Below are 27,609 nucleotides of genomic sequence, written 5' to 3'. Positions count from 1 at the left end.
AAACAACCTCAAACCACCATTAGATCATTATCAATGTGGATTAACTTTTACAGCATCATATGCCCAACTTTGCCTGAGGGAATCTTAACATTTCATAAAACCCTGTGGTTCTCCCTCGGGCTGGACCTGAGCCTGTACACAACAGCCCCCTGTGAACCCCCGGAAAGAACCATGTATTAGTCAGGACTTCAAGAGGCTTCATAAGAAACTAGTCCTTCATGACTTGTAGTTCTGTGTTGGTTGTGAGCTGAGTGGTCCCCTTGGTACTTGGTACTTTTCCCAGTGTACTCTTTGGTACGCTACTTTCACAGTGTCACAGTGATTAGGAATCCAAACGGTGTAAATGATAGTTAATTATAAAGAAAGCACATTAAGACCAAACTAATGTTGTTATTTAAAACGTTCTCGACTAAACAAGGTGAAACAACTCTTCGCTAAAGACTACCAAACAAACTTGGTAGTTTGTGATTCACTGTGATTCCTAATCACAGTGATTAGGAATCCAAACAGTGTAAATGATAGTTATAAAGAAAGCACATTAAGACCAAACTAATGTTGTTATTTAAAACGTTCTCGGCTAAAGGTGAAACAACTCTTCACTAAAGACTACCAAACAAACTTTCCCTGCTTAAATGGGCCAAACATTTTACACTAAACTAAACCAAACAATCCGCCACGAAACTTTGTGAAACCAACATGAACAAGAAGCTATGGTTTCAACGTAATGAAAAACTCACTTTTTGACGTGGAGGAGAATAATATGAGAGTAAGTCTCTGAACAAACAAGATTAAGACTCTAAACAAATGCCAAACGAAACCTTTTACTCCCTGCAACAGTTATTATACATATGTATGAATTATTATACATATGTAAACAATGTAAGCTGCGTTTATACACAGGAAATAATAAATAATGTTAATTGTGGAATATTCTTAAGAACTCGTTATAATCGTTAATTAGTAGACACTAATACTTAATTAAAGTGTTTTCGTTTATCATCTCTCAAGCTTACGCATAAGTGTTCCTGCCTATGCAGAATTTTGACTTCACACAAGCTTGACTACGTTCAGGTCTGACGGTCTACGCACAAATCTAATTATCTACGCACAAGTCTATCTGTCTACCCACAAATCTGTCTACGCAAAAAGTCTATTTGCCTACACTCAAGTGTCCGACTAAACAATTCTATAATTGCAATTTAATTTCATTACAGAGAAGAAAAGGGGCTTTGTAGATTTTCCAGAAGCCGAGAGAATCTAATTGCTTGTAGCGAAGCTAGTGTTGTGGTGGAAGAGTGTGTGGGGTAAACTAACCAGTGTTCGAACATAAATGTAACAGGTGTTCGAACATAGCACTAGCCAGTGTTCGAAAAAAAACTGTCCGGGATTCGAGTCGGTGTGTTAGCACTAGCCAGTGTTCGAAGAAAAACTATCCACGATTCGAGTCGGTGTGTTAGCACTAGCCAGTGTTCGAAGAAAAACTATCCACGATTCGAGTCGGTGTGTGTGTGGAGGATGGACGGTTTAGACGACACGGAGCTAGAGGCCCCCGAGACAGGGACTGAGATGGACGAACAGACGGGTATAGAGTACTTTCCGTCCCTCCTGTCTCCGTATCTTCTCTGCAACTCCAGCAACTTCAGCAAGCTGCCACTATGCAACAAGAACGCCACTGGAGAGGTGAGTCTGTATTCACTACATTTACTCATCTCACTCGTGTGGAAAGATTCAAAGTGACGACGTTTTGGTCCATCTGGGGCCCTTTATCAAGGCCTGATATGAGTCCAAGGACTTGATATCGGGGCCAGGGGCTGATACGAGTCCAAGGACTTGATATCGGGCCAGGACAGACTCACGTTTCAGGTGTGGATGGGTTTTGATTCATCCACGTTATTGTGACCGTGTCTGTATATTCACCATATTTATATTTCACTAATGTGCCCAGTCACTGAGACTGGTCAGTAAAGCGACGGCTGCGCTAATTGCAGGGTCGGCGTTCGATCCCCCCATGATCCAAGTGGAGGGGAACCGATCATTATCCCATATCCTTGTCCTCGCATCCCAACCCAGTATTCCCATATCCCACCTCCTTGTCCCATCTCCCTGCTCCATTATTTAGAGCAGGGAGCCGGTCGGCCGAGCGGACAGCACGCTGGACTTGTGATCCTGTGGTCCTGGGTTCGATCCCAGGCGCCGGCGAGAAACAATGGGCAGAGTTTCTTTCACCCTATGCCCCTGTTACCTAGTAGTAAAATAGGTACCTGGGTGTTAGTCAGCTGTCACGGGCTGCTTCCTGGGGGTGGAGGCCTGGTCGAGGACCGGGCCGCGGGGACACTAAAAAGCCCCGAAATCATCTCAAGACAACCTCAAGACAAGGGAGGTGATGACAAGGATTTCTAATATGCCAGTTACTTTATCCTCATACTTCCTAGTCCCTGTACCCCAGCATGTGTTATATATGCCTTACCAAATAGCCAGAATTGCACTATTTGGCCTAGTATGCAAGGCCCAATTTGCCTAACAAGCAGTGTGATTTTTTGTTATTTTAAAATATTTCTTTCCAAATGGATTTATTCCAGCATTAATTCCAGTAATTCATGTTATTATATCAATAACATGAATTACTGACTTAGTTATGTTAGGTTTGATACAGTTTAACTCAAATTAAAAAAATCTAATCATATATAAAATAATGGAAAGCTTCATCATTCCATAAGAAAATAAATAGAAAAATATATAATTTCATGAACATTCGGCATGTTAGACAACTTGGCCTATTAGACACGACATTCCACACAAAATATCATAATACCAGTGACTTCGACTCTCTATTTTTTGCCATAGCATAAAACTTATGCGTTGATCATGCCAAAATTGTCTAAATAATTCTATCTATTAAACTGCAATAAGCAACACTGTGTGTGTTGGCTGCGTCAATAATACAGCTCCAAGAGCGCAACACTAGACGGTATCGCATTGAGTAGGTACAACACCCCATCTGACAACACCTGTTATAACTCTCTCTCTCTCTCTCTCTCTCTCTCTCTCTCTCTCTCTCTCTCTCTCTCTCTCTCTCTCTCTCTCTCTCTCTCTCTCTCTCTCTCTCTCTCTCTCTCTCTCTCTCTCTAGGCCCCCATCCCTTTTATAACACCCAATGCATGCTCACAGAGTTATACATGGAGTCCATCCAAGCACTTGTTTGACAAGATCAGAAGGCCGGCACGGGTTCCGGGTCGACCTGGGCACTGAGTTAACATATAAACCGGGTCAACACAGGCATTAGGATCAGTCTGTTCATGATTGGAGGGAGGGAGGGAGGGAGAGAGAGAGGGGGCAGAGAGGAGGAGAGGAGAGAAAGATAGGCAGCGACAGAATCAGATTCAACGATAGCAAAAGACGAAGAGTCAGCAAGACAGACGGTGAGAGAGACATAGAGAGACAGATCAACATAGGCATGTGCCTTAATGTTAGAAATGAAAGCCCTGACAGGTAGAAGCAAGGCGTTGTTAACGCCCACGTCAACCGTTACCTTGAGGTTACCTTGAGGTGCTTCCGGGGCTTAGCGTCCCCGCGGCCTGGTCGTCGACCAGGCCTCCTGGTTGCCGGACTGATCAACCAGGCTGTTGGACGCGGCTGCTCGCAGCCTGACGTATGAGTCACAGCCATGTCAACCGTACTCCCGTGGTTGACATGGTTCCATTTGGAAGCAGGTTCATGAGGAACTCGTTAGAGTAAGGCAAGTTCTAGTCAATAATGGATCTCGTAAACCATTAAAAGGAAGGTTAACCGCCTTAATACCTCGGATGAAACGCCCAACAATACAGTAACTGTCCCTTCTGTTAACCTATTGTACCGAAACTTATTTTCTGTGGCTCACGAAACTGAAAGACAACCTCCTTAAACGTGATCTAAGTCAGATCAGGTTTAAGGAGGTTAGAGGATTTATGTTCTGTGTGTGTCAACAGCAACAAAGCCAGGACTTAAAGTTCATGTTGGGTAGGCGAGCCGACTTAAGAAGATAGCGTCTATTAAGAGCAGAGGCAGGAAAGGTTACTTTAGCAGACCAAACTACGGGATGATTAAGAGTCCTTAACATGCCAGAAGAGAGCACTGTTAGTGTATCCCTCCAACCTGCAACAGAGAGTTGTTGTTATAGATTCAGCTACTCGGAACAAGTTCCAAGTAGCACGGGCTATGGTGAGCCCGTAGTGGACTTACCTGGCACAGGAGCGGGGCAAGTAGCACGGGCTATGGTGAGCCCGTAGTGGACTTACCTGGCACAGGAGCGGGGCAAGTAGCACGGGCTATGGTGAGCCCGTAGTGGACTTACCTGGCACAGGAGCGGGGCTGTGTATGTGGATCAGAGAATCATCTCTATTTATATAGAAGGGGTACGCTGTTGCACCCAAGTCTCTTCCTCCTCTTTCCATCCTTTCCCACTCCCTTCACTCCATCTCCCCCTTCGTCCTCTCCCTCTTCCCATCTCAGAAAATGTATTAAGAATCACTGAAACAACTATATGGGTCTAATAAATGATATTATGGTATTAAGAACTCCCATGTTAATCACACACCATGTTTCACATTTGACTCCCACCCTTAACACCATGAATATGGAATGATTTTTATCGTTATTATTATTAAAGTATTTATCTTATAACCTACCCCAACCAGCCTATGACCGTCCCGTACCCCAGACCGTTTTCCCTGCAAATTTGAGTGAGGCTATCCCCAAGCATCTGGCCTCTTTGAACAGACTCTTATAGGCAAATATAAATATATATGATTTTAATTTGATAATTTTAACAGCAGTAAAGAAAATATCATATAAAATATCATTTTAGAGTAACAGTAAATATTTCAGAGTTATTTATTGACAAATACAAAGGGTAATGTTCGAATTGGAAATACTGCGTGCCTCGTTTTCTGTTCCATGCACCAGCCTCATGATTCCAACCCAATTATCACGGTTTCTAATTAAAACACAGTGGCATTCACAGAACCCAACCCTCTGATACAAAGGGTTAAAATTCTCATATAGGTCATTCAGTGGAATTTGATGTTTCTAGAATGTTCTTTTTCGTCGAGATTTTTTCATTAAACTGAACTTCAAAAGAGTTTTTATGTTATTATTCATTGTTGCAAAGATTAGTTGATTAAGTTTTTAATTTCTTTCTTTTGTAGATGTTAGCTTCTTGTGGTTTTATTATTTAATGATGTGTGTAATTGAAAATTATTTACAACTGCTAATTCCTATTTAGCTTCCTATTTAGCTTCCTATTTAGTACCATATTTTTATCGACCTTTATAGCCCTCCTGAGGCTGATAGGCCTTAGTAGCCTCCTGAGGTTGATAGGCCTTAGTAGCCTCCTGAGGTTGATAGGCCTTAGTAGCCTTCCTGAGGTTGATAGGCCTTAGTAGCCTCCTGAGGTTGATAGGCCTTAGTAGCCTTCCTGAGGTTGATAGGCCTTAGTAGCCTCCTGAGGTTGATAGGCCTTAGTAGCCTTCCTGAGGCTGATAGACCTTAGTAGCTCTCCTGAGGTTGATAGGCCTTAGTAGCCTTCCTGAGGTTGATAGGCCTTAGTAGCCTTCCTGAGGCTGATAGGCCTTAGTAGCCTTCCTGAGGTTGATAGGCCTTAGTAGCCTTCCTGAGGTTGATAGGCCTTAGTAGCCTCCTGAGGTTGATAGGCCTTAGTAGCCTCCTGAGGTTGATAGGCCTTAGTAGCCTTCCTGAGGTTGATAGGCCTTAGTAGCCTCCTGAGGTTGATAGGCCTTAGTAGCCTCCTGAGGTTGATAGGCCTTAGTAGCCTTCCTGAGGCTGATAGGCCTTAGTAGCCTTCCTGAGGTTGATAGGCCTTAGTAGCCTTCCTGAGGTTGATAGGCCTTAGTAGCCTCCTGAGGCTGATAGGCCTTAGTAGCCTTCCTGAGGTTGATAGGCCTTAGTAGCCTCCTGAGGCTGATAGGCCTTAGTAGCCTTCCTGAGGTTGATAGGCCTTAGTAGTCCTCCTGAGGTTGATAGGCCTTAGTAGCCTTCCTGAGGTTGATAGGCCTTAGTAGTCCTCCTGAGGCTGATAGGCCTTAGTAGCCTCCTGAGGCTGATAGGCCTTAGTAGCCTTCCTGAGGTTGATAGGCCTTAGTAGCCTTCCTGAGGTTGATAGGCCTTAGTAGCCTTCCTGAGGTTGATAGGCCTTAGTAGCCTCCTGAGGTTGATAGGCCTTAGTAGCCTCCTGAGGTTGATAGGCCTTAGTAGCCTTCCTGAGGTTGATAGGCCTTAGTAGCCTCCTGAGGTTGATAGGCCTTAGTAGCCTCCTGAGGTTGATAGGCCTTAGTAGCCTTCCTGAGGCTGATAGGCCTTAGTAGCCTTCCTGAGGTTGATAGGCCTTAGTAGCCTTCCTGAGGTTGATAGGCCTTAGTAGCCTCCTGAGGCTGATAGGCCTTAGTAGCCTTCCTGAGGTTGATAGGCCTTAGTAGCCTCCTGAGGCTGATAGGCCTTAGTAGCCTTCCTGAGGTTGATAGGCCTTAGTAGTCCTCCTGAGGTTGATAGGCCTTAGTAGCCTTCCTGAGGTTGATAGGCCTTAGTAGTCCTCCTGAGGCTGATAGGCCTTAGTAGCCTCCTGAGGCTGATAGGCCTTAGTAGCCTTCCTGAGGTTGATAGGCCTTAGTAGCCTCCTGAGGTTGATAGGCCTTAGTAGCTCTCCTGAGGTTGATAGGCCTTAGTAGCCTTCCTGAGGTTGATAGGCCTTAGTAGCTCTCCTGAGGTTGATAGGCCTTAGTAGCCTTCCTGAGGCTGATAGGCCTTAGTAGCCTTCCTGAGGCTGATAGACCTTAGTAGTCCTCCTGAGGCTGATAGGCCTTAGTAGCACTCCTGAGGCTGATAGACCTTAGTAGCACTCCTGAGGCTGATAGACCTTAGTAGCACTCCTGAGGCTGATCACACTAATATTTTCTTCAGCTGTTGTCTTGCCTATATATTAAGATCATAGAAGCTGACAAAGCCGTATAATAATGACCCCTAGACGTGAAAACATCAATAACATTAACCTAACATCTCGAGCACTGTACTTGTACTCCAAAGTCACTTTTAATGAATCTAACATTAGACGAAACATTTCCTTAGTGTCTTAACAATATTAACATAGTATTAAGTTAAAAGTAAGTGACCCTTGAGTATTGTGTTCCTTTAGCACAGTAGTCTACATCCTTGGCTCACAATCGAGAGGCGTGTTTTCTTTCATCTAACGCTTCTGTTCACCCAGCAGTAAATACGGACGTGGGATTAGTCAACTGTTGTGAGTTGCATCCTGGGAAAAGTTAGGAATTGGCTTACGAGGACCGCCGATAACCCAAACTACAGACTTCCTGTATATATAGATTTGTTAAATAAGATTGAATAAGAAAAAAAGGAAAAAATAAGATTGTCTCAGGCTTAGTCGATGAAACAATGGCGCTCATTGGAGACAAAGGAGAGTGAAGGTCTACAAAACACTCAAATCTCTCTATCCACTTCGATGTGTCGGTACAACGACGGCTCTTGTATCTTACAACGCCGGAGTTCGACTCCCTGATGGTCTAGATGGTTAGACACCGTTCCTTAGCCCTGTCCTTACATCCCAGCTCCATGTTCTCATGTCCCCCTCCTCATGTCCTAGCTCCTTGCCCCTCATTACACACAGAGATCACACTAACGTGATGCATCAAATGAACAAATCCACAAGGGCCGTGACGAGGATTCGAACCTGCGTCCGGGAGCATCCCAGACACTGCCTTAATCGACTGAGCCCTCATATGCCCTCATATCCCTTTCAGTTTCAGTCACGATTCCCGCACGAGGCAGAAACAAATGGGCAAAGTTTCTTTCACCCTGAATGCCCCTGTTACCTAGCAGTAAATAGGTACCTGGGAGTTAGTCAGCTGTCACGGGCTGCTTCCTGGGGGTGGAGGCCTGGTCGAGGACCGGGCCGCGGGGACACTAAAGCCCCGAAATCATCTCAAGATAACCTCAAGATAATATTGGCTTACCACATTCTCCTCATAACTTCCTTATGTTTGCAGGAGAATCCGGCTTTCGAGTACGCCTTCATCGTTGCCATCGTCGTGCCCATCATCTTCGGCATCATCGTCCTGGTGGGACTCTTCGGCAACACCCTCGTCGTCATCGTCATCATCGCTAACAAGCAGATGAGGTCCACCACCAACTACCTGATCTTCAGGTGAGCGTCTGATTATTAACAAGCATATGAGGTCCACCACCAACTACCTGATCTTCAGGTGAGCGTCTGATTATTAACAAGCAGATGAGGTCCACCACCAACTACCTGATCTTCAGGTGAGCGTCTGATTATTAACAAGCAGATGAGGTCCACCACCAACTACCTGATCTTCAGGTGAGCGTCTGATTATTAACAAGCAGATGAGGTCCACCACCAACTACCTGATCTTCAGGTGAGCGTCTGATTATTAACAAGCAGATGAGGTCCACCACCAACTACCTGATCTTCAGGTGAGCGTCTGATTATTCCTTTACAATTCATTTGGCAGACCATCGGGTGTTGTAACGGGCAGACTTCGATGTAGTCTGTTTAAACTGACATTGAAGAGAGCGTATGCATATGTATCAGTTCGTAAAATTTGAAATTGTTTTGTCTGACCACGAGCGTTAAATTTGCAGTGTCTTTGGGGGTACCAGAAACATAGGTAACCAGTAGGTGCCTGGGATTTGGCTGCTTTGGGCTGCATCCTGGGTGTGTGTGTGTGGTGTGTGTGGTGGTGGGTGTGGGTGTGTGTGTGTGGGTGTGTGTGTGTGTGTGGGGGGGGGGTGTGTGGGTGTGTGTGTGTGTGTGTGTGTGTGTGTGTGTGTGTGTGGGTGTGTGGTGTGGGTGTGTGGTGTGTGTGTGTGTGTGGGGGTGTGTGTGGGTGGGTGTGTGTGGGGTGTGTGTGTGTGTGTGTGTGGGTGTGTGGTGTGGGTGTGTGGTGTGTGTGTGGGGGTGTGTGTGGGTGTGTGTGTGTGTGGAGTGAGTAGCAGCAACAGCTAAATCCTGCAAGCATAAACAGTAAATTACACACACACACACACGCACACACGCGCGCACACACACACACACACACACACACACACACACACACACACACACACACACACACACACACACGCACGCACGCACGCACATATATACTAGAGGAGTACCAGGCGTGGCTCGGGTGATGGTTGCCACAGCTTCTCTACACTATCTTCGTCGCTGTAACCATCTTTACTGCACAACCAGCATCACCTGTACCATCTTCACTAAACAGGCTTCACCTCTGTAACCATCATCGCTACCAGGGCACTGCTGGGTCCCTTATCTGCAACCTTCCCTCTCACCACCTTCCCTACCCTTGGCTACCTAATTCCCTACCCTTCACCACCTTTCTTACCCTTACCTACCCTTCGCCATCATCTTTACTATCCCTATCCTTCATCTTTCCGACCCTTCGCCATCCTCTCTGCTCTTCACTACTTTCCCTTCATTTCTTTAATCATTTTTATTAATCACTGTCTGCGTTTAGTCATGTAGAATATAATAAACTAGATTATTACTAGCGAGAATGTGGACTTATTTAGCAAGACTGGAAGTTGCTATCATTTCCCATTTCAAGCAAAGGTATTTGGCTCGACCCCGACCCGACTTGCCTCTTACCTTCCCTGGATACAGACCATTCACCCTGCAAAGTCTGGCCCCAATCGTCGAATAGACAGATGGCCTTTGTTATGGCCATCTGTCTATGGCCATCTATATATATATATATATATATATATATATATATATATATATATATATATATATATATATATATATATATATATATATATATATATATGCAGAATAACCACATGTGAAAAATAGAAAATGCTTAACGCGTTTTCGGCTAATTCGCCTTCATCAGAGCAAAGTAGAATAATTCATCATTCATTCTACTTTGCTCTGATGAAGGCGAATTAGCCGAAAACGCGTTAAGCATTTTCTATTTTTCACATGTGGTTATTCTGCATACTTGGATCAGTGTTTTTGTGATCAGTGTTGCATATATATATATATATATATATATATATATATATATATATATATATATATATATATATATATATATATATATATATATATATATATGAATTTACTCTATTGTGTTACAATTTCCATCGCTTTGACAGGATTATTTATTGACCTATTGCTTCAAACATGGCGCGACGTGTTCAATAACAAGTCAGTATTTAATACGAAGGAAAACCACACCGAATCACACGGATAAAGGGGTGACATTTTCAGATCAAAACCTGTACATATACAGTCATTTTTTGCGAGTGAGCTGAGCTTGTAGGATAGAAGGTATTACACAGCTACACGCCCGGGTATACCTCTCTGCCAGATTTGCTTGGCTATTCCGACCAGTAGAAATGTATTCAGTGATCTATACCAAATTCCTTGCATTTGTGGGTGGTAATGGGGGTCCATTACCACCCATAGGATGGGTATGGGGTCCACTACCGCCCACAGGATGGGTATGGGGTCCACTACCGCCCACAGGATGGGTATGGGGTCCACTACCGCCCACAGGATGGGTATGGGGGTCCACTACCACCCACAAGATGGGTATGGGGGTCCACTACCGCCCACAGGATGGGTATGGGGTCCACTACCGCCCACAGGATGGGTATGGGGGTCCACTACCATCCACAGGATGGGTATGGGGTCCACTACCACCCACAGGATGGGTATGGGGTCCACTACAGTAAACTCAATGTGAGAGAATATGCTACTCTTTTTAGCATTGATTTCTCTTCCCAACATAACGCATTGATGATCTATAATGTATGGAAGTAAATTTCGATGCTGTTCTTATGCTCTCAACGTCAGGAAACTCTCCTACTAACGTGGTCTAACCTAACCTAGCAGAGGACCCACGAACGGAAAACATTATGAATTTCGCGAGCCGCTACCACTTTTAAGACCAAACACTGATGTACAATAATGTCAAAATGCATCGTGTTATAAAGAGAACACGTTGACACACATCCCTACTTATTCCCGATACAACACCCATGTGATGGCCAAACGATGCTGATGTTCTATGTGTACGACTCCTCGCTGTTTGAGCCCAACATATAGAAGCACAAGGCTACTTACCTAAGGCTGAGGATAGCATGAAGTATAAGGCTCTATACCTAAGGCTGAGGCCAGCATAAAGACATATATGGCTTTATACCTAAGGCTGAGCCCAGGATAAAGACGTATAAGTCTCTATACCTAAGGCTGAGCCCAGGATAAAGACGTATAAGTCTCTATACCTAAGGCTGAGCCCAGGGTAAAGACGTATAAGGCTCTATACCTAAGGCTGAGCCCAGGGTAAAGACGTATAAGGCTCTATACCTAAGGCTGAGCCCAGGGTAAAGACGTATAAGGCTCTATACCTAAGGCTGAGCCCAGGGTAAAGACGTATAAGGCTCTATACCTAAGGCTGAGCCCAGGGTAAAGACGTATTAGGCTCTATACCTAAGGCTGAGCCCAGGATAAAGACGTATAAGGCTCTATACCTAAGGCTGAGCCCAGGGTAAAGAAGCACAAGGCTACATACCTACTCTTGGTGCAGTTACTGTGATCCTGTTAGCCCTGAGTGCTACGTCCACGGTAAGGGCTACTTGCAAGTGCATTACAATGCAAACTCCAAATAACTCAACATATTATATGAATCGCATACTGATTAATAATACACACTGATATCGACCACCAACACCGTAAAGAACATCTTGTTATCCTCAAGGCAACTCTATGAACGTTCTTCGTTATCAGCTATCAATTATATTTTCCATTTTATGCTCAAATTTTCTAAGCTCGTCATAGGAGGGAGATTCCCCCTTTCTTCGGCGGTTTCTTGAAGAAAATTTAATGAAGTTTATATTAATAGAACTTTTCTATCGTGTTTTCCAAAGACAATTAGCTGCAATCTCTTTCCTAAAGTGAAATAAATTTCTCATTAAAATCCAGGAATGGCGACAAATGTTAATTTTTCGCTTGGCTGGCACTATTTTCATCCAACTTCACTGGCACTATTTTCATCCAACTTCACTGGCACTATTTTCATCCAACTTCACTGGCACTATTTTCATCCAACTTCACTGGCACTATTTTCATCCAACTTCACTGGCACTATTTTCATCCAACTTCACTGGCACTATTTTCATCCAACTTCACTGGCACTATTTTCATCCAACTTCACTGGCACTATTTTCATCCAACTTCACTGGCACTATTTTCATCCAACTTCACTGGCACTATTTTCATCCAACTTCACTGGCACTATTTTCATCCAACTTCACTGGCACTATTTTCATCCAACTTCACTGGCACTATTTTCATCCAACTTCACTGGCACTATTTTCATCCAACTTCACTGGTAATATTTTCATCCAACTTCACTGGCACTATTTTCATCCAACTTCACTGGCACTAGTCTCGTTGACAGCAATAACTTGCATGAACAAACAGCCACTTATGAATATATACGACTGCGGGATCACCATAGCCCGTGCTACTTGGAACTTTATGTTCCAGGTAGCGAATCTTTAACATCATCATCATGATTGTGCATAAAACAATGGTGAAGATGACAATGGCTAGATTGTTTGAATGAGATGGCCCATCTAAATTTTCTCCCATTATACGGCCTATTGTATTCGGGTAATTTATAATGCTGAATGTATATAATTTACAATGTATATAGATGTAATACAGCTGTAGCTAGTTTTATGGTTGCACACAATAGCATGTGTCTTGGTGTGATCTGGTGTTGGACTTAAGGCCTATCAACCTCTGGAGGGTTATTAAGACAACCACAGTACCTTACTGACCAACCACCAAGTCTGGTGTTGGACTTAAGGCCTATCAACCTCTGGAGGGTTATTAAGGCCACCACAATACCTTACTGACCAACCATCAAGTTTGGTGTTGGACTTAAGACCTATCAACCTCTGGAGGGTTATTAAGACAACCACAATACCTTACTGACCAACCATCAAGTTTGGTGTTGGACTTAAGGCCTATCAACCTCTGGAGGGTTATTAAGACCACCACAATACCTTACTGACCAACCACCAAGTTTGGTGTTATACTTAAGGCCTATCAACCTCTGGAGGGTTATTAAGGCCACCACAATACCTTACTGACCAACCACCAAGTTTGGTGTTGGACTTAAGGCCTATCAACCTCTGGAGGGTTATTAAGACCACCACAATACCTTACTGACCAACCACTAAGTTTGGTGTTGGACTTAAGGCCTATCAACCTCTGGAGGGTTATTAAGACCACCACAATACCTTACTGACCAACCACTAAGTATACTGAAGTCCTGAACACAGTCCACCTTGAGGTTACCTTGAGGTGCTTCCGGGGCTTAGCGTCCCCGCGGCCCGGTCGTCGACCAGGCCTCCTGGTTGCCGGACTGATCCACCAGGCTGTTGTCCAGGACTAAAGTATATTTCCAGTGTATACATACACCGAGAAACAGCATACACTACCACCCACAGGATGGGTATGGGGGTCCACTACCACCCACAGGATGGGTATGGGGGTCCACTACCACCCACAGGATGGGTATGGGGGTCCACTACCACCCACAGGATGGGTATGGGGTCCACTACCACCCACAGGATGGGTATGGGGTCCACTACCACCCACAGGATGGGTATGGGGTCCACTACCACCCACAGGATGGGTATGGGGGTCCACTACCACCCACAGGATGGGTATGGGGGTCCACTACCACCCACAGGATGGGTATGGGGGTCCACTACCACCCACAGGATGGGTATGGGGTCCACTACCACCCACAGGATGGGTATGGGGTCCACTACCACCCATAGAATGCATAAAAAAAGAATAAAATACATGAACAAAATTTCTGAAATCTGATTTTGAATCTCCCTCTCTTTGCAGCCTGGCGATGGCGGACCTGCTCTTCATAGTATTCTGTGTGCCCTTCACCGCCTCTGACTACATCCTGCCGACCTGGCCTTTCGGCAGCATATGGTGTAAGACTGTGCAATATCTTACCTATGTCACCGCCTACGCCTCTGTTTACACGCTACTCCTACTCTCCTTCGACCGATTCCTAGCGGTGGTTCATCCTATCGCTGCTCTCACCAGTGAGTACTGGGTAATGTGCTGAGTACTGTGTAGTGTGCTGAGTACTGTGTAGTGTGCTGAGTACTGTGTAGTGTGCTGAGTACTGTGTAGTGTGCTGAGTACTGTGTAGTGTGCTGAGTATGGTTCTCAAGTTAAGTATTATACACAGAAATCACAATTGCGTGATGCGTCAAATGAACCAATCCACGAGGGCCGATTTCGTAGGCCCCTTGATCCCATGTCGTAGCTCAGTCAGGCAGTGTCTGGGATGCTCTCGGACGCAGGTTCGAATCCTCGTCACGGCCCTTGTGGATTTGTTCAGGTTATGTAGTGTTTAGGCATTAATAGTGAGTCAGAAGTGTGTCACTCTTACCCTTCAGCGAGTCATAAGAGCGTCACCCTTATATTCATTGACTCAGAAGAGCCTCACCCTTACATTCAACATGGAAGGTCATATTAGAAGGAGAATTTGCAGAAATCTCTCACATTCCTAAGACGCCCAATCTCTTAGAGTGAACATTGCAACTTCGTATATTGCAACTGCCGATCTCTGTGCGACTTTCCGATTGCAACTTAGAATTTTTACGTGATTTGGGTTAGGCTCTTTCCTACCCCCGTCGCCTCTGTGTCGGGGCGCGAATCGTAGCAATTTTCGTAGTAGCGTGATACTGACGTGATACTGACGTGATACTGACGTGATACTGACGTGATACTCTACTGTCTTATCCCCCCCACAGTCCGCACGGAGAAGAACGCCCTTCACTCCATCACCTTGAGCTGGATTCTCATCTTGACCTCCTGCATCCCGCTATACCTGTGTCACGGTATCAAGAAGCAGAAGTTCGAGGACGAGGTGTACTTCCAGTGTGCCTTCCTCGACCACGAATACAACCACATGGCCTTCCACGTGAGTGTTCGAACCTCTCTCTCTTCAACTTTATGTGCTTAAAACTGTCAATTCCTCCACTGATTGATTGATGAAGATTAAGCCAGCCAAAAGGTGGCACGGGCATGAATAGCCCGTAAGTGGTGGCCCTTTTGAGCCATTACCAGTATCAAGAGCTGATACTGGAGATCTGTGGAGGTGCGACTGCACCCTGCGTGACGGGAGATGTCTTCCGTCAATTCCTCCACGATGTTCCGGGATTTAAATGGTACTCACTTAGAAGGTGAAGGGACGACGACGTTTCGGTCCGTCCTGGACCATTCTCAAGTCACAATCAACTTGAGAATGGTCCAGGACGGACCGAAACGTCGTCGTCCCTTCAACTTCTAGTGTGTGGTCTGGTCAACATACTTCAGCCACGTTATTGTGACTCATCGCCTGCATATTTGTTATGTTTGTGTGTGTAAATCTGTGCTTCTAGATGTCCAAGAAACTATATGCTCTACGTAAAGTTTATTCTCACCATTTGCATGAATCAATGTACTCTATTCCATTTTCTTTGTCTTGAGGACTTTTAGAAAACGAGAGTATAGAGCATGGCCGATGGCCAAGATATTTAGTCTGTCATTTCTATTGAAAATACAGGTTTTAAGTTTAATTTTGACCAGCTTTTGGTCCTATTGGCCCATGTGCTGCATTACCTTGAGGTGTTTCCGGGGCTTAGCGTCCCCGCGGCCCGGTCGTCGACCAGGTCTCCACCACCATAACCACCTACCTTGAGGTGTTTCCGGGGCTTAGCGTCCCCGCGGCCCGGTCGTCGACCAGGTCTCCACCATCATAACCGCCTACCTTGAGATGTTTCCGGGGCTTAGCGTCCCCGCGGCCCGGTCGCGACCAGGTGTCCACCACCATAACCGCCTACCTTGAGGTGCTTCCGGGGCTTAGCGTCCCCGCGGCCCGGTCGGGACCAGGTCTCCACCACTATAACCGCCTACCTTGAGGTGCTTCCGGGGCTTAGCGTCCCCACGGCCCGGTCGCAACCAGGCCTCCACCACCATAACCGCCTACCTTGAGGTGCTTCCGGGGCTTAGCGTCCCCGCGGCCCGGTCGTCGACCAGGTCTCCACCATCATAACCACCTACCTTGAGGTGTTTCCGGGGCTCAGCGTCCCCGCGGCCCGGTCGTCGACCAGGCCTCCACCACCACACCACAACTACAACAGCCTCGTTCTCCCCACAGATCGGCTTCATCACCACCATGTACTTCGTGCCATTGACGGTGATCGTGGTACTCTACTTAATGATTCTCAACCGCTTATGGTACGGCGTGTCGCTGGGCGGGAGCCGCAGTGCTGAGAGTGTACGCGGCAAGAAGCGGGTCACAAGGATGGTCGTCATCGTCGTCGTCACCTTCATCGTCTGCTGGTTCCCTATTCAGGTAAGAACAAGAACATAAGAACAAAGGCAACTGCAGAAGGCCTATTGGCCCATACAGGTATTCTTGGGTACTTGGTTACCTGGGCACTGCATAGGGTCTATTGGTCCATACAGGGCAGCTGCTATTGGTTCATACGGGGCAGCTCCTATTGGTCCATACGGGGCAGCTGCTATTGGTTCATACGGGGCAGCTGCTATTGGTCCATACGAGGCAGCTCCTATTGACCCATACGAGGCAGCTGCTATTGGTCTATACGAGGCAGCTGCTATTGGTCTATACGAGGCAGTTGCTATTGGTTCATACGAGGCAGCTCCTATTGGTCCATACGAGGCAGCTGCTATTGGTCTATACGGGGCAGCTGCTATTGGTCTATACGAGGCAGCTGCTATTGGTCATACGGGGCAGCTGCTATTGGTCCATACGAGGCAGCTCCTATTGGTCCATACGAGGCAGCTGCTATTGGTCCATACGAGGCAGCTGCTATTGGTCATACGGGGCAGGTGCTATTGGTCCATACGAGGCAGCTCCTATTGGTCCATACGAGGCAGCTCCTATTGGTCCATACGAGGCAGCTGCTATTGGTCCATTCGAGGCAGCTCCTATTGGTCCATACGAGGCAGCTCCTATTGGTCCATACGAGGCAGCTCCTATTGGCCCCTACGAGGCAGCTGCTATTGGCCCATACGAGGCAGCTGCTATTGGCCCATACGAGGCAGCTGCTATTGGCCCATACGAGGCAGCTGCTATTGGCCCATACGAGGCAGCTCCTATTGGTCCATACGAGGCAGCTCCTATTGGTCCATACGAGGCAGCTCCTATTGGTCCATACGAGGCAGCTCCTATTGGTCCATACGAGGCAGCTCCTATTGGTCCATACGAGGCAGCTCCTATTGGTCCATACGAGGCAGCTCCTATTGGTCCATACGAGGCAGCTCCTATTGGCCCATACGAGGCAGCTCCTATTGGTCCATACGAGGCAGCTGCTATTGGCCCATACGAGGCAGCTCCTATTGGTCCATACGAGGCAGCTCCTATTAGTCTATACGAGGCAGCTCCTATTGGTCCATACGAGGCAGCTCCTATTGGACTCATACGAGGCAGCTCCTATTGGACCATACGAGGCAGCTGCTATTGACCCATACGAGGCAGCTGCTATTGGCCCATACGAGGCAGCTGCTATTGGCCCATACGAGGCAGCTGCTATTGGCCCATACGAGGCAGCTGCTATTGGCCCATACGAGGCAGCTGCTATTGGCCCATACGAGGCAGCTCCTATTGGTCCATACGAGGCAGCTCCTATTGATCCATACAAGGCAGCTCCTATTGGTCCATACGAGGCAGCTCCTATTGGACTCATACGAGGCAGCTCCTATTGGACCATACGAGGCAGCTCCTATTGGTCCATACGAGGCAGCTCCTATTAGTCTATACGAGGCAGCTCCTATTGGTCCATACGAGGCAGCTCCTATTGGCCCATACGAGGCAGCTCCTATTGGTCCATACGAGGCAGCTGCTATTGGCCCATACGAGGCAGCTCCTATTGACCCATACGAGGCAGCTCCTATTAGTCTATACGAGGCAGCTCCTATTGGTCCATACGAGGCAGCTCCTATTGGCCCATACGAGGCAGCTCCTATTGGTCCATACGAGGCAGCTCCTATTGACCCATACGAGGCAGCTCCTATTGGTCCATACGAGGCAGCTGCTATTGACCCATACGAGGCAGCTGCTATTGGTCCATACGAGGCAGCTGCTATTGACCCATACGAGGCAGCTGCTATTGGCCCATACGAGGCAGCTGCTATTGGCCCATACGAGGCAGCTCCTATTGGTCCATACGAGGCAGCTGCTATTGGTCCATACGAGGCAGCTGCTATTGACCCATACGAGGCAGCTGCTATTGACCCATACGAGGCAGCTCCTATTGACCCATACGAGGCAGCTCCTACTGGTCCATACGAGGCAGCTGCTATTGGTCCATACGAGGCAGCTGCTATTGACCCATACGAGGCAGCTGCTATTGGCCCATACGAGGCAGCTGCTATTGGCCCATACGAGGCAGCTCCTATTGGTCCATACGAGGCAGCTGCTATTGACCCATACGAGGCAGCTCCTATTGACCCATACGAGGCAGCTCCTACTGGTCCATACGAGGCAGCTCCTATTGGTCCATACGAGGCAGCTCCTATTGGCCCATACGAGGCAGCTCCTATTGGTCCATACGAGGCAGCTGCTATTGGTCCATACGAGGCAGCTCCTTTTTATATCAACCATAATTCATTCGTACATGTCTAAGGTTCACATTCTCCTCTGTTCGAGTTCACGTGAATTTATCTGTAGTTCAGCGACCTAAACTGAACTGCATAATGTAAACGGGGCTTAGCGAGGGGGAATATATAGCTGAAGACTATATATATAGTTTTATATAGTTTTATAGTTTTATAGTTTCTATAGTTTTACTGCTAATGTTTCCAAAGTTGCCCAAACGTCTCCACGTAATGACAAAATGATCACTTTAATTATACTTTAATTACATTACATTTTAACTGTGTAATGTGTTTTTATGAATATGATCTACATACATATCGCTTTATTGATAGCCACGGATACTGCTCCCTTCTTTCAGATGAGTTTTCAGTCCCGCAATAGTTCAAGAGGTCGGTCTTTCCTTCCTTCTGACCTCTTTGCTAAGAGGTCAGAAGGAAGATGTCTTCCTTCTCATGTCTTCCTGACATGGCCTAAGAGGCCATGTCTTCACATCCCTTATTGATGCTATATAGTCGTACTGGTTAAGTGATTATTCCTCTTAATTACTTTATCTTTAATAGCATATTTAATCATGTTGACCAGACCACACACTAGAAGTTGAAGGGACGACGACGTTTCGGTCCGTCCTGGACCATTCTCAAGTCGATTGGACGGACCGAAACGTCGTCGTCCCTTCAACTTCTAGTGTGTGGTCTGGTCAACATACTTCAGCCACGTTATTGTGACTCATCGCCTGCATATTTAATCATGTCCAGCTGAGAGCAGAGTCACCACAGTGGTTCCCCCATCTCTTCTCAACAGCTTGTTCTGTTGCTCAAGTCCCTTAATATGTACGAGATGACCACCTTCAATATCATCATGCAAATCGCGGGGCAGGTCCTCGCCTACATCAACTCCTGTGTCAACCCTATCCTCTACGCCTTCCTCTCTGACCCCTTCAGGTAAGAATCTCACCCCTTCAGGTAGGATTCTCACCCCTTCAGGTAGGATTCTCACCCCTTCAGGTAGGATTCTCACCCCTTCAGGTACGATTCTCACCCCTTCAGGTAGGATTCTCTCCCCTTCAGGTAGGATTCTCTCCCCTTCAGGTAGGATTCTCACCCCTTCAGGTAGGATTCTCACCCCTTCAGGTAGGATTCTCACCCCTTCAGGTAGGATTCTCTCCCCTTCAGGTAGGATTCTCACCCCTTCAGGTAGGAGCTTCCAATGTGTGTGATTCTGTTTATACAACAAAACTAAATTGTCGTTATTATGGGCAAATTGAAATTGAAATATGTTTATTGAGGTAAAATACACACAAAGGGATGATCCCTGGAAACACAAACCGAAACTGTCTCTATTTTCCGCTTGTTACAACTTGTAATAAAGTTGTTACATCTTGGCTTAACGTGTTTATGACGTATTAGAACGTTGTTACAACTTGCTATATTGGTTGTTATAACTGGTTAGGTGGTGTTAAAACTTGTTCGAACGTTGTACCAACGTCGTAGTTTCGGTGTGTGTTTGGCGGGGAGGTACCTGGTTAATACCTTCTTCATGGGGTTCTGGGAGTTCTTCTACTGCCCAAGCCCGGCCCGAGGCCAGGCTTGACTTGTGAGGTAGCTCAAGCTATTCTCACCCCGTTCAGTACATCGTGTTAATACATACATAGACACACATCACAAACAATAAACATATTACCAAACATTCTGAGAGATAAACATCTACATTTCCTGTTATGGACAAGGTCCTCGCCTACTGCTGGGGGCCTGACTGCTGATTGGACAGCGCTTAGGATTAGTCCCGAGGTTCCGGGTTCGATCCCCGGAGGAGGCGGAAACAAGTGGGCAGAATTTCTTTCACCCTGATGGCCCTGTTCACCTAGAAGTAAATAGGTACCTGGGAGTTAGTCGGCCGAGCGGACAGCACGCTGGACTGTGATCCTGTGGTCCCGGGTTCGATCCCGGGCGCCGGCGAGAAACAATGGGCAGAGTTTCTTTCACCCTATGCCCCTGTTACCTAGCAGTAAAATAGGTACCTGGGTGTTAGTCAGCTGTCACGGGCTGCTTCCTGGGGGTGGAGGCCTGGTCTAGGACCGGGCCGCGGGGACACTAAAAAGCCCCGAAATCATCTCAAGAAGAAGAAGATAGTCAGCTGCTACGGGCTGCTTCCTGGGGATGTGTAACAAAAAGGAGGTCGAGGACCGGGCCGCGGGGACGCTAAGCCCCGAAATCATCTCAAGAAGAAGATAGTCAGCTGCTACGGGCTGCTTCCTGGGGATGTGTAACAAAAAGGAGGTCGAGGACCGGGCCGCGGGGACGCTAAGCCCCGAAATCATCTCAAGAAGAAGATAGTCAGCTGCTACGGGCTGCTTCCTGGGGATGTGTAACAAAAAGGAGGTCGAGGACCGGGCCGCGGGGACGCTAAGCCCCGAAATCATCTCAAGAAGAAGATAGTCAGCTGCTACGGGCTGCTTCCTGGGGATGTGTAACAAAAAGGAGGTCGAGGACCGGGCCGCGGGGACGCTAAGCCCCGAAATCATCTCAAGAAGAAGATAGTCAGCTGCTACGGGCTGCTTCCTGGGGATGTGTAACAAAAAGGAGGTCGAGGACCGGGCCGCGGGGACGCTAATGCCCCGAAATCATCTCAAGATAACCTCAAGATAACCTCAAGATAACCTCAAGATAGGGCTCTAGTGGCTGTCATTCTTCCCCCGCCCGGAGCCCGTATGTTGACACCGGAGTCCATCTCTACCAGTGAAGAGATGGACGCCGGTTTCACAACGGTACGAAGACCGTACCGTTGTGATCGGTACGAAGACCGTACCGTTGTGATCGGTACGGTCTTCGCTGTCTCGCGCGGCCCTGGTAACATTCTCACTCACGCATGTGCCGTGCTGTGACCACTGCTCCTCAGAAGGAAGGGGGGTTATCTTGAGGTTATCTTGAGATGATTTCGGGGCTTTAGTGTCCCCGCGGCCCGGTCCTCGACCAGGCCTCCACCCCCAGGAAGCAGCCCGTGACAGCTGACTAACACCCAGGTACCTATTTACTGCTAGGTAACAGGGGCATAGGGTGAAAGAAACTCTGCCCATTGTTTCTCGCCGGCGCCTGGGATCGAACCCAGGACCACAGGATCACAAGTCCAGCGTGCTGTCCGCTCGGCCGACCGGCTCCCTACTGACTGAAACTCTGGCCGGGATTTATGCCTTGGCCGGGAATCGAACCCGATCCCTTAGGGCTATGACCCTTGAGTCCTGTTCACTCTGCCACAAGATCCTCCTCCTTAAATATAATATTATATATGTATGTGAGAAAGCTTCATGAACGCGCAAGCCATAGATCATTAAGAACTCTTTGACCCGGCCAGGATTCGAACCCGTGCCGTCCAGGATCACCCCTAAACGTACACAGTACCGTGACCACCGCACCAATGATAGACGATCATGGGTGCGGTGGTCACCAATGATAGACGATCATGGGTGCGGTGGTCACCAATGATAGACGATCATGGGTGCGGTGGTCACCAATGATAGACGATCATGGGTGCGGTGGTCACCAATGATAGACGGTAACACATAAATCTAATAATATTAAAGTTTTAAATCTGGTTGTCACGAGTTTCTCTCTTTTTCCCCTCCTCCTAACAGAAAGGCGTTCCGCAAGGTAATATCCTGTGGCCCTCGGCGCTGTTCGACCATTAACGGACGTACGGACTGTGAGAGATCGATGGAGACGCGTCCCTTGAACCCCAGACCAAGTCCACAGTCCATCCCACTGACCAACTTGATAACCAGCACTCAACACTTGAGTCCTGCAACAGCCCCGGCCATGCAACACCACGCTACCACCACCACCACCACCACCACCAACACAGCTACAAGCTTCACCAACGGCGCCACGAGGGAGGACACTCCCAACAGCTCTCAACTCCATGAGAGTATCCTGTGTAACAAAGCGGTCTCCCCAGCCACCAATTACGGAGGATTTAGCGATGGCACCTGCAATTTGCGTGGATTTTCAGAGTAACTCAAGAGTCCATTCTCGTACCCAACAACATAATCACAACGGTATTTTTGTTTTACGTTGTAACTTAATGTTGATACAACGTTGTGTTTGCAGGCGATGAGTCACAATAACGTGGCTGAAGTATGCTGACCAGACCACACACTGGAAGGTGAAGGGACGACGACGTTTCGGTCCGTCCTGGACCATTCTCAAGTCGATTGTGTTCGATGTGTAAAATTTTCGGGTTTCTTGGAAAATTTTCGCAAATAAGTGAAGCTTGTTGGAATCGTGAGTCCCTATGACATTGAGACATTTTTCATTTAAAAATTTTACCTCGACAAACAAAATGTAATCACAACGTTGTAGCAACGTTATTGCGGTGAGAAGGGGGAGGGGGGTTCGAACCTATACTCAGGGTACTCCCAAACACCATAGATAACTACATCACAACGTATAGTGTAGTGGTCTAAGGCGTTTGCTTGGGAACACCAGAGCGTAGGTTCGAATCCTCCTTACAGATCCTACTGATGTTCTCATTGATACATCACGTTAATGTCATTTCACTGTACAACGTTATTGCAATGTTTACGTCAAAATAACGTAAAGTGTTTTTGTTGTGATGGAGTACTTTGGGAATGGAAAAAATTAACTTGGTGTCCATAAGCAATTAAAATATTGTTGGACTAAATGAAAGTTGTGTAAATATATACATACATATATATATTTTTGTAAATAAATAAGTTTCCTTGTATATAGATATCCAATAAGCTTAGATTTCCACCACATCGACAGATGCTTGGCAGTGTGGATAGTCGTACTTATTTAATAGTTACAGACCTACTTGTCTGTGCAAGTGTTGGTCAGTGAGAGAGGCTGTGGAGTGTGGCAGTGTGAAAGGCGTATTACAGGCTGCTGTGGGTGTGGAGTGTTAATATTTAAGTGTGAAGTACGTTTTGGGTACAGAGTTGCTGGGTTGGGTGCATGGGTGCTGTGTGTGTGTGTGTGTGTGTGTGTGTGTGTGTGTGTGTGTGTGTGTGTGTGTGTAATGAGTTGGAGTGAATACAAATACGCGGTGACGAGATTGAGTGACTAGAGTGAAAAATGTGTACAGACATAACTCAGGCAGTGTTAATATACATCGATATGGTCAATATAAATATCCAAGAAGAGTGCAGTTTTTTATCGCTGCCTTCAACCACTGCACATTGTTACGTCATACATTGCAATTGTTGCAAGTTGCAGGTGATTATGGCTGATATGTATACACAAATTCAACGGAAGGCGATATACCGATGAGAAAATGTTGTGGCTGTAGAATGGGATCGAATCTGCGTCTCTGGGGAGTTCGGGGATGCAGGTTCGATACCATTTTACAACCTCGGGAATATTTTCTTGATGTCATGTATATTTGTTTATAAAGTGAATATGCTCAAGATGTATTAAATTTCTTGTGTTAATAAGGGTTTGAGAGAAGGTTATTTGGTCTGATATGCTAATGAGCCCAGCATATTAGCTCAACTTTGACCTCTAACTTGACCTTGCATGACAAGTTGACCTGATATTTTAATTTGGTGGCGTCGGTATTTTCCGGTGATATGAGATTCATTGAAGCATTGCTCGTATTTAGCGCAGGTCATCTGGCCATGTACATTATCATATATATATATAATGAAATGGTGTGGCTATCATATATATTTGTTATTTTTAAATATTGTTGTTCATTTGAGCTGTGCCTGCCAGTGACATTGTGATATTGCAACGGTAAATATCATTGTTATTATAATTTGTAATCATTACCTTGAACAGTGCCATTCTCAGTCAATATATATTTAAGTGTATCTTCTCAAGGTGCCATGAGAGGCGTCAGCGAGTGCCAGTAGAGGACCAGTCTCCTTAATGTACATACTTTTTATATTCTATACCATAATGTGTATAGGCCATGGCGTAGGCCTACTGTTGAAGACATGAGTCACTTAAGGACCAGGTCAGGAATTGCCAAGCACTTACAGTCCTGCTGACGGGATATGCAACACTTCGAGGTTCTCCTCGATATTAAATTGGTTTGAGGACGATCTCGTAGCGCTTCGTAGCTCGTATTCACTAAGCAGTTGATATCATTTTGAGGAAGGTAAGAGGTACAGATATCGAAAGCAGACAGGTAGGTGATCTGTGGCTCCTAGCAGGGAGAATCCGAGGCTACCTGTCTGCCCTACCCCTTCATAACCTCACTCACCCTATCATCTATCACCCTTCATAAAAAAAACATTTTTATTGCATCAGTGCGAACTGAAGCATATTCATCTTGGGTCGGCTCCCGTAGGCTCGATGATGAATGTTTGAGCTTAACGACTTTCCTTTACTGTGTACGACTATTAAACTGTCGAAGCTCAATTTGAATGCAACATGCACATTGCTAAACGCATGTTAATGTTCAACGTTTACCTTGTTCTGCATAATGAGTTTTAACTCTGTAAACATACAGCACAACACACACGTGAAATGACGACATTTTGCTTCATCCAGGTCCAGGACTTGACCGGGTCCAGGACTTGACCGGGTCCAGGACTAAACCAGGTCCAGGACTTGACCGGGTCCAGGACTTGACCGGGTCCAGGACTTAACCAGGTCCAGGACGTGACCAGGTCTTGACCAGGTCCAGGACTTGACCGGGTCCAGGACTTAACCAGGTCCAGGACTTGACCAGGTCTTGACCAGGTCCAGGACTTGACCAGGTCCAGGACTTGACCAGGTCTTGACCAGGTCCAGGACTTGACCGGGTCCAGGACTTGACGAGGGGTCCAGGATGGACGAAATATCATTTTCCATTTCAGATTTGTTTGTGCTGGGTTGAGAGTTCCAGCCACATTCCGAGTTATTCTTTGCACGGCAAACATTTCAAATCTTTGGAATTTGCAGTCATGGAAAACCATTAAAACGATTCTCGTTTAGAGGTTCAGTTGTATATACTTATTGTGAAATCTAATGAAGAATTTAGAGTTACCTTTTGATCTTTAACATTTCAGAATAAGTGTAAATTAAGATACCTCCATATTTACTTATTTTGTTTCAAATATTGTTATATGGACTATCTTAGGTAGTTTTTAAGATGTTTTATGAAAAAATTATATGTATATATATATTATATAAATGTGTGTGTGTGTGTGTGAGAGCACACATGCGAATGGGGGTATATATAGATTAGTTGACAATTAACTTATAAATGCATTACTACATCGATGAGTTATGTGCATACAACAAATTTATTCCACGTAAGTCATTGTATGATGCTCAAATTTTGTGTAGTTCATGTTTGAATTCATTACATTATTAAGGAGCCATGTTGGTCGTCACAATATTACTGTATGACCTTGTTAGCTTGTTACTCTCCATTGACATAACATGATTTTGACTTAAATGAAGAGTGACCAGCTTACAACATAATTTTGACAGCTTGTCACCCATTAACATGATCTTGGCCTAGAACTTGTCACTCATTAACATAAAACATATAATTTTGACATACTATATTTCCTCACATCAACATGGTAATTAATACCTCCAAGCCTCCCATGTGCTATATATATACAAGCATTTTTATTAATGGTGTATCCTAAGTCAGAATGACTTTGGTAGTGGGGCCAGATGTTTGGGGATGTCCTTCCTCCTTTTGAGCGAAATGTTTTGATCGAACTAAAATATTGTTTACATTTGACATTGGTCGCATGACCTAATTTAGTCTACACTCTCAAGATAGGTCACTTTCTCTGTGCAGTTTGAAGTAATATAAAAGATTGGAGGTTTTAATTTAAACAATTTGCCAAATTTTCCACTCTGATAGTCAATTTGATTAAGGCAGTTATCACAAATTTCTTTATTGACAATGATCCACTGCTTGAGATTTGTATATAGAAGTGAACATAAGCGTACTTATGTAAATTTCATACATATTTTTCATTATTATAAACTGAAGGTTGCAAAAATATGTTTAGGCATTAAACATTTCACTTATGCTGTCATGTCTTGTGTCAGTAAGAACTCAGTTTTGCTTGTATTGTTATTATTTCTGCTGATACAGCTGTAGTTTTATTGTCGATAAATAAATGTTTCTTGTAAATACATGTCATGTTAATCCCCAACAGCTAGGATGACTGAATAATGTCTTGGTTGACTATCGAGGTTATGCACATAATGATGAGATGGGAGCCTGTCCGGGAGGAATCCTACTAACATTTTATTGTTGTCCGGAACACGATCACTTGTGATAAAAAGTATCGCCCAAATGACCATAAAAATATTCCAATTGATAAACTTTTAAATTACAAATTTCAAGCTTCATATCCAAATTTCAATGGATATCTTGCAGCTGGATATCCATTAAAGTTAAGCCCATTAAAGATCAGTTCAGTGTAGGTGGTTACTGTTCCTGGTTCACAATTATATAAAATGTATAAATGCTAAAATCACTTGGACTGCATATTGTATATTTGGGTGGAGTCTTGTGCCATGTCAGTACCCGGCAAACACACCGAAATTACGACGTTGGTACAACGTTCGAACAAGTTTTAACACCTAACCAGTTATAACAACCAATATAGCAAATTGTAACAACGTTCTAATACGTCATAAACACGTTAAGCCAAGATGTAACAACTTTATTACAAGTTGTAACAAGCGGAAAATAGAGAGAGTTTCGGTTTGTGTTTCCTGGGTAGCAACTTCCACCAACAGTGGGTGAAGGGAGAGTGGAACATAGGTGGATAACAAATGAACCCTGAAAAAACAAGATAATGAGAGATGTTCCACCTGGACACCAGGTTGAGTCTGAAACCTAACAAGTAGACCTGACTAAGAAACATTTAACACGTCAGTGTCTCAGA

At 45.6% G+C, this 27,609-nt stretch overlaps 1 protein-coding gene across 4 annotated transcripts in view; it reads left to right on the top strand.

Annotated features, from left to right (window-relative positions):
• LOC123774910 (allatostatin-A receptor) overlaps positions 1 to 26,848 on the top strand; it is a 395,408-nt gene extending 368,560 nt beyond the window's left edge. For 3 of the 4 annotated variants that reach the window (XM_069316606.1, XM_069316607.1, XM_069316608.1), the window contains 7 exons: positions 1 to 1,680; positions 8,052 to 8,209; positions 13,967 to 14,175; positions 14,893 to 15,062; positions 16,281 to 16,478; positions 19,548 to 19,687; positions 22,375 to 26,848. The exon at positions 1 to 1,680 is cut by the window's left edge and continues 703 nt beyond it. In XM_069316606.1, the coding sequence (XP_069172707.1) occupies positions 1,516 to 1,680; positions 8,052 to 8,209; positions 13,967 to 14,175; positions 14,893 to 15,062; positions 16,281 to 16,478; positions 19,548 to 19,687; positions 22,375 to 22,753 (1,419 nt within the window). In that variant the 5' untranslated portion in view covers positions 1 to 1,515 and the 3' untranslated portion in view covers positions 22,754 to 26,848. The remainder of the gene's footprint in view (positions 1,681 to 8,051; positions 8,210 to 13,966; positions 14,176 to 14,892; positions 15,063 to 16,280; positions 16,479 to 19,547; positions 19,688 to 22,374) is intronic. The other variant, XR_011225481.1, reaches the window with a different exon arrangement.
• The last annotated feature ends 761 nt before the right edge of the window (positions 26,849 to 27,609 follow it).

The sequence above is a fragment of the Procambarus clarkii genome, chromosome 84 (genome assembly GCF_040958095.1).
Source record: "Procambarus clarkii isolate CNS0578487 chromosome 84, FALCON_Pclarkii_2.0, whole genome shotgun sequence".
NCBI classification, from domain to species: domain Eukaryota; kingdom Metazoa; phylum Arthropoda; class Malacostraca; order Decapoda; family Cambaridae; genus Procambarus; species Procambarus clarkii.
Note: the sequence above shows the minus strand (reverse complement) of the source record. Positions and strands in the feature narration are given on the sequence as shown.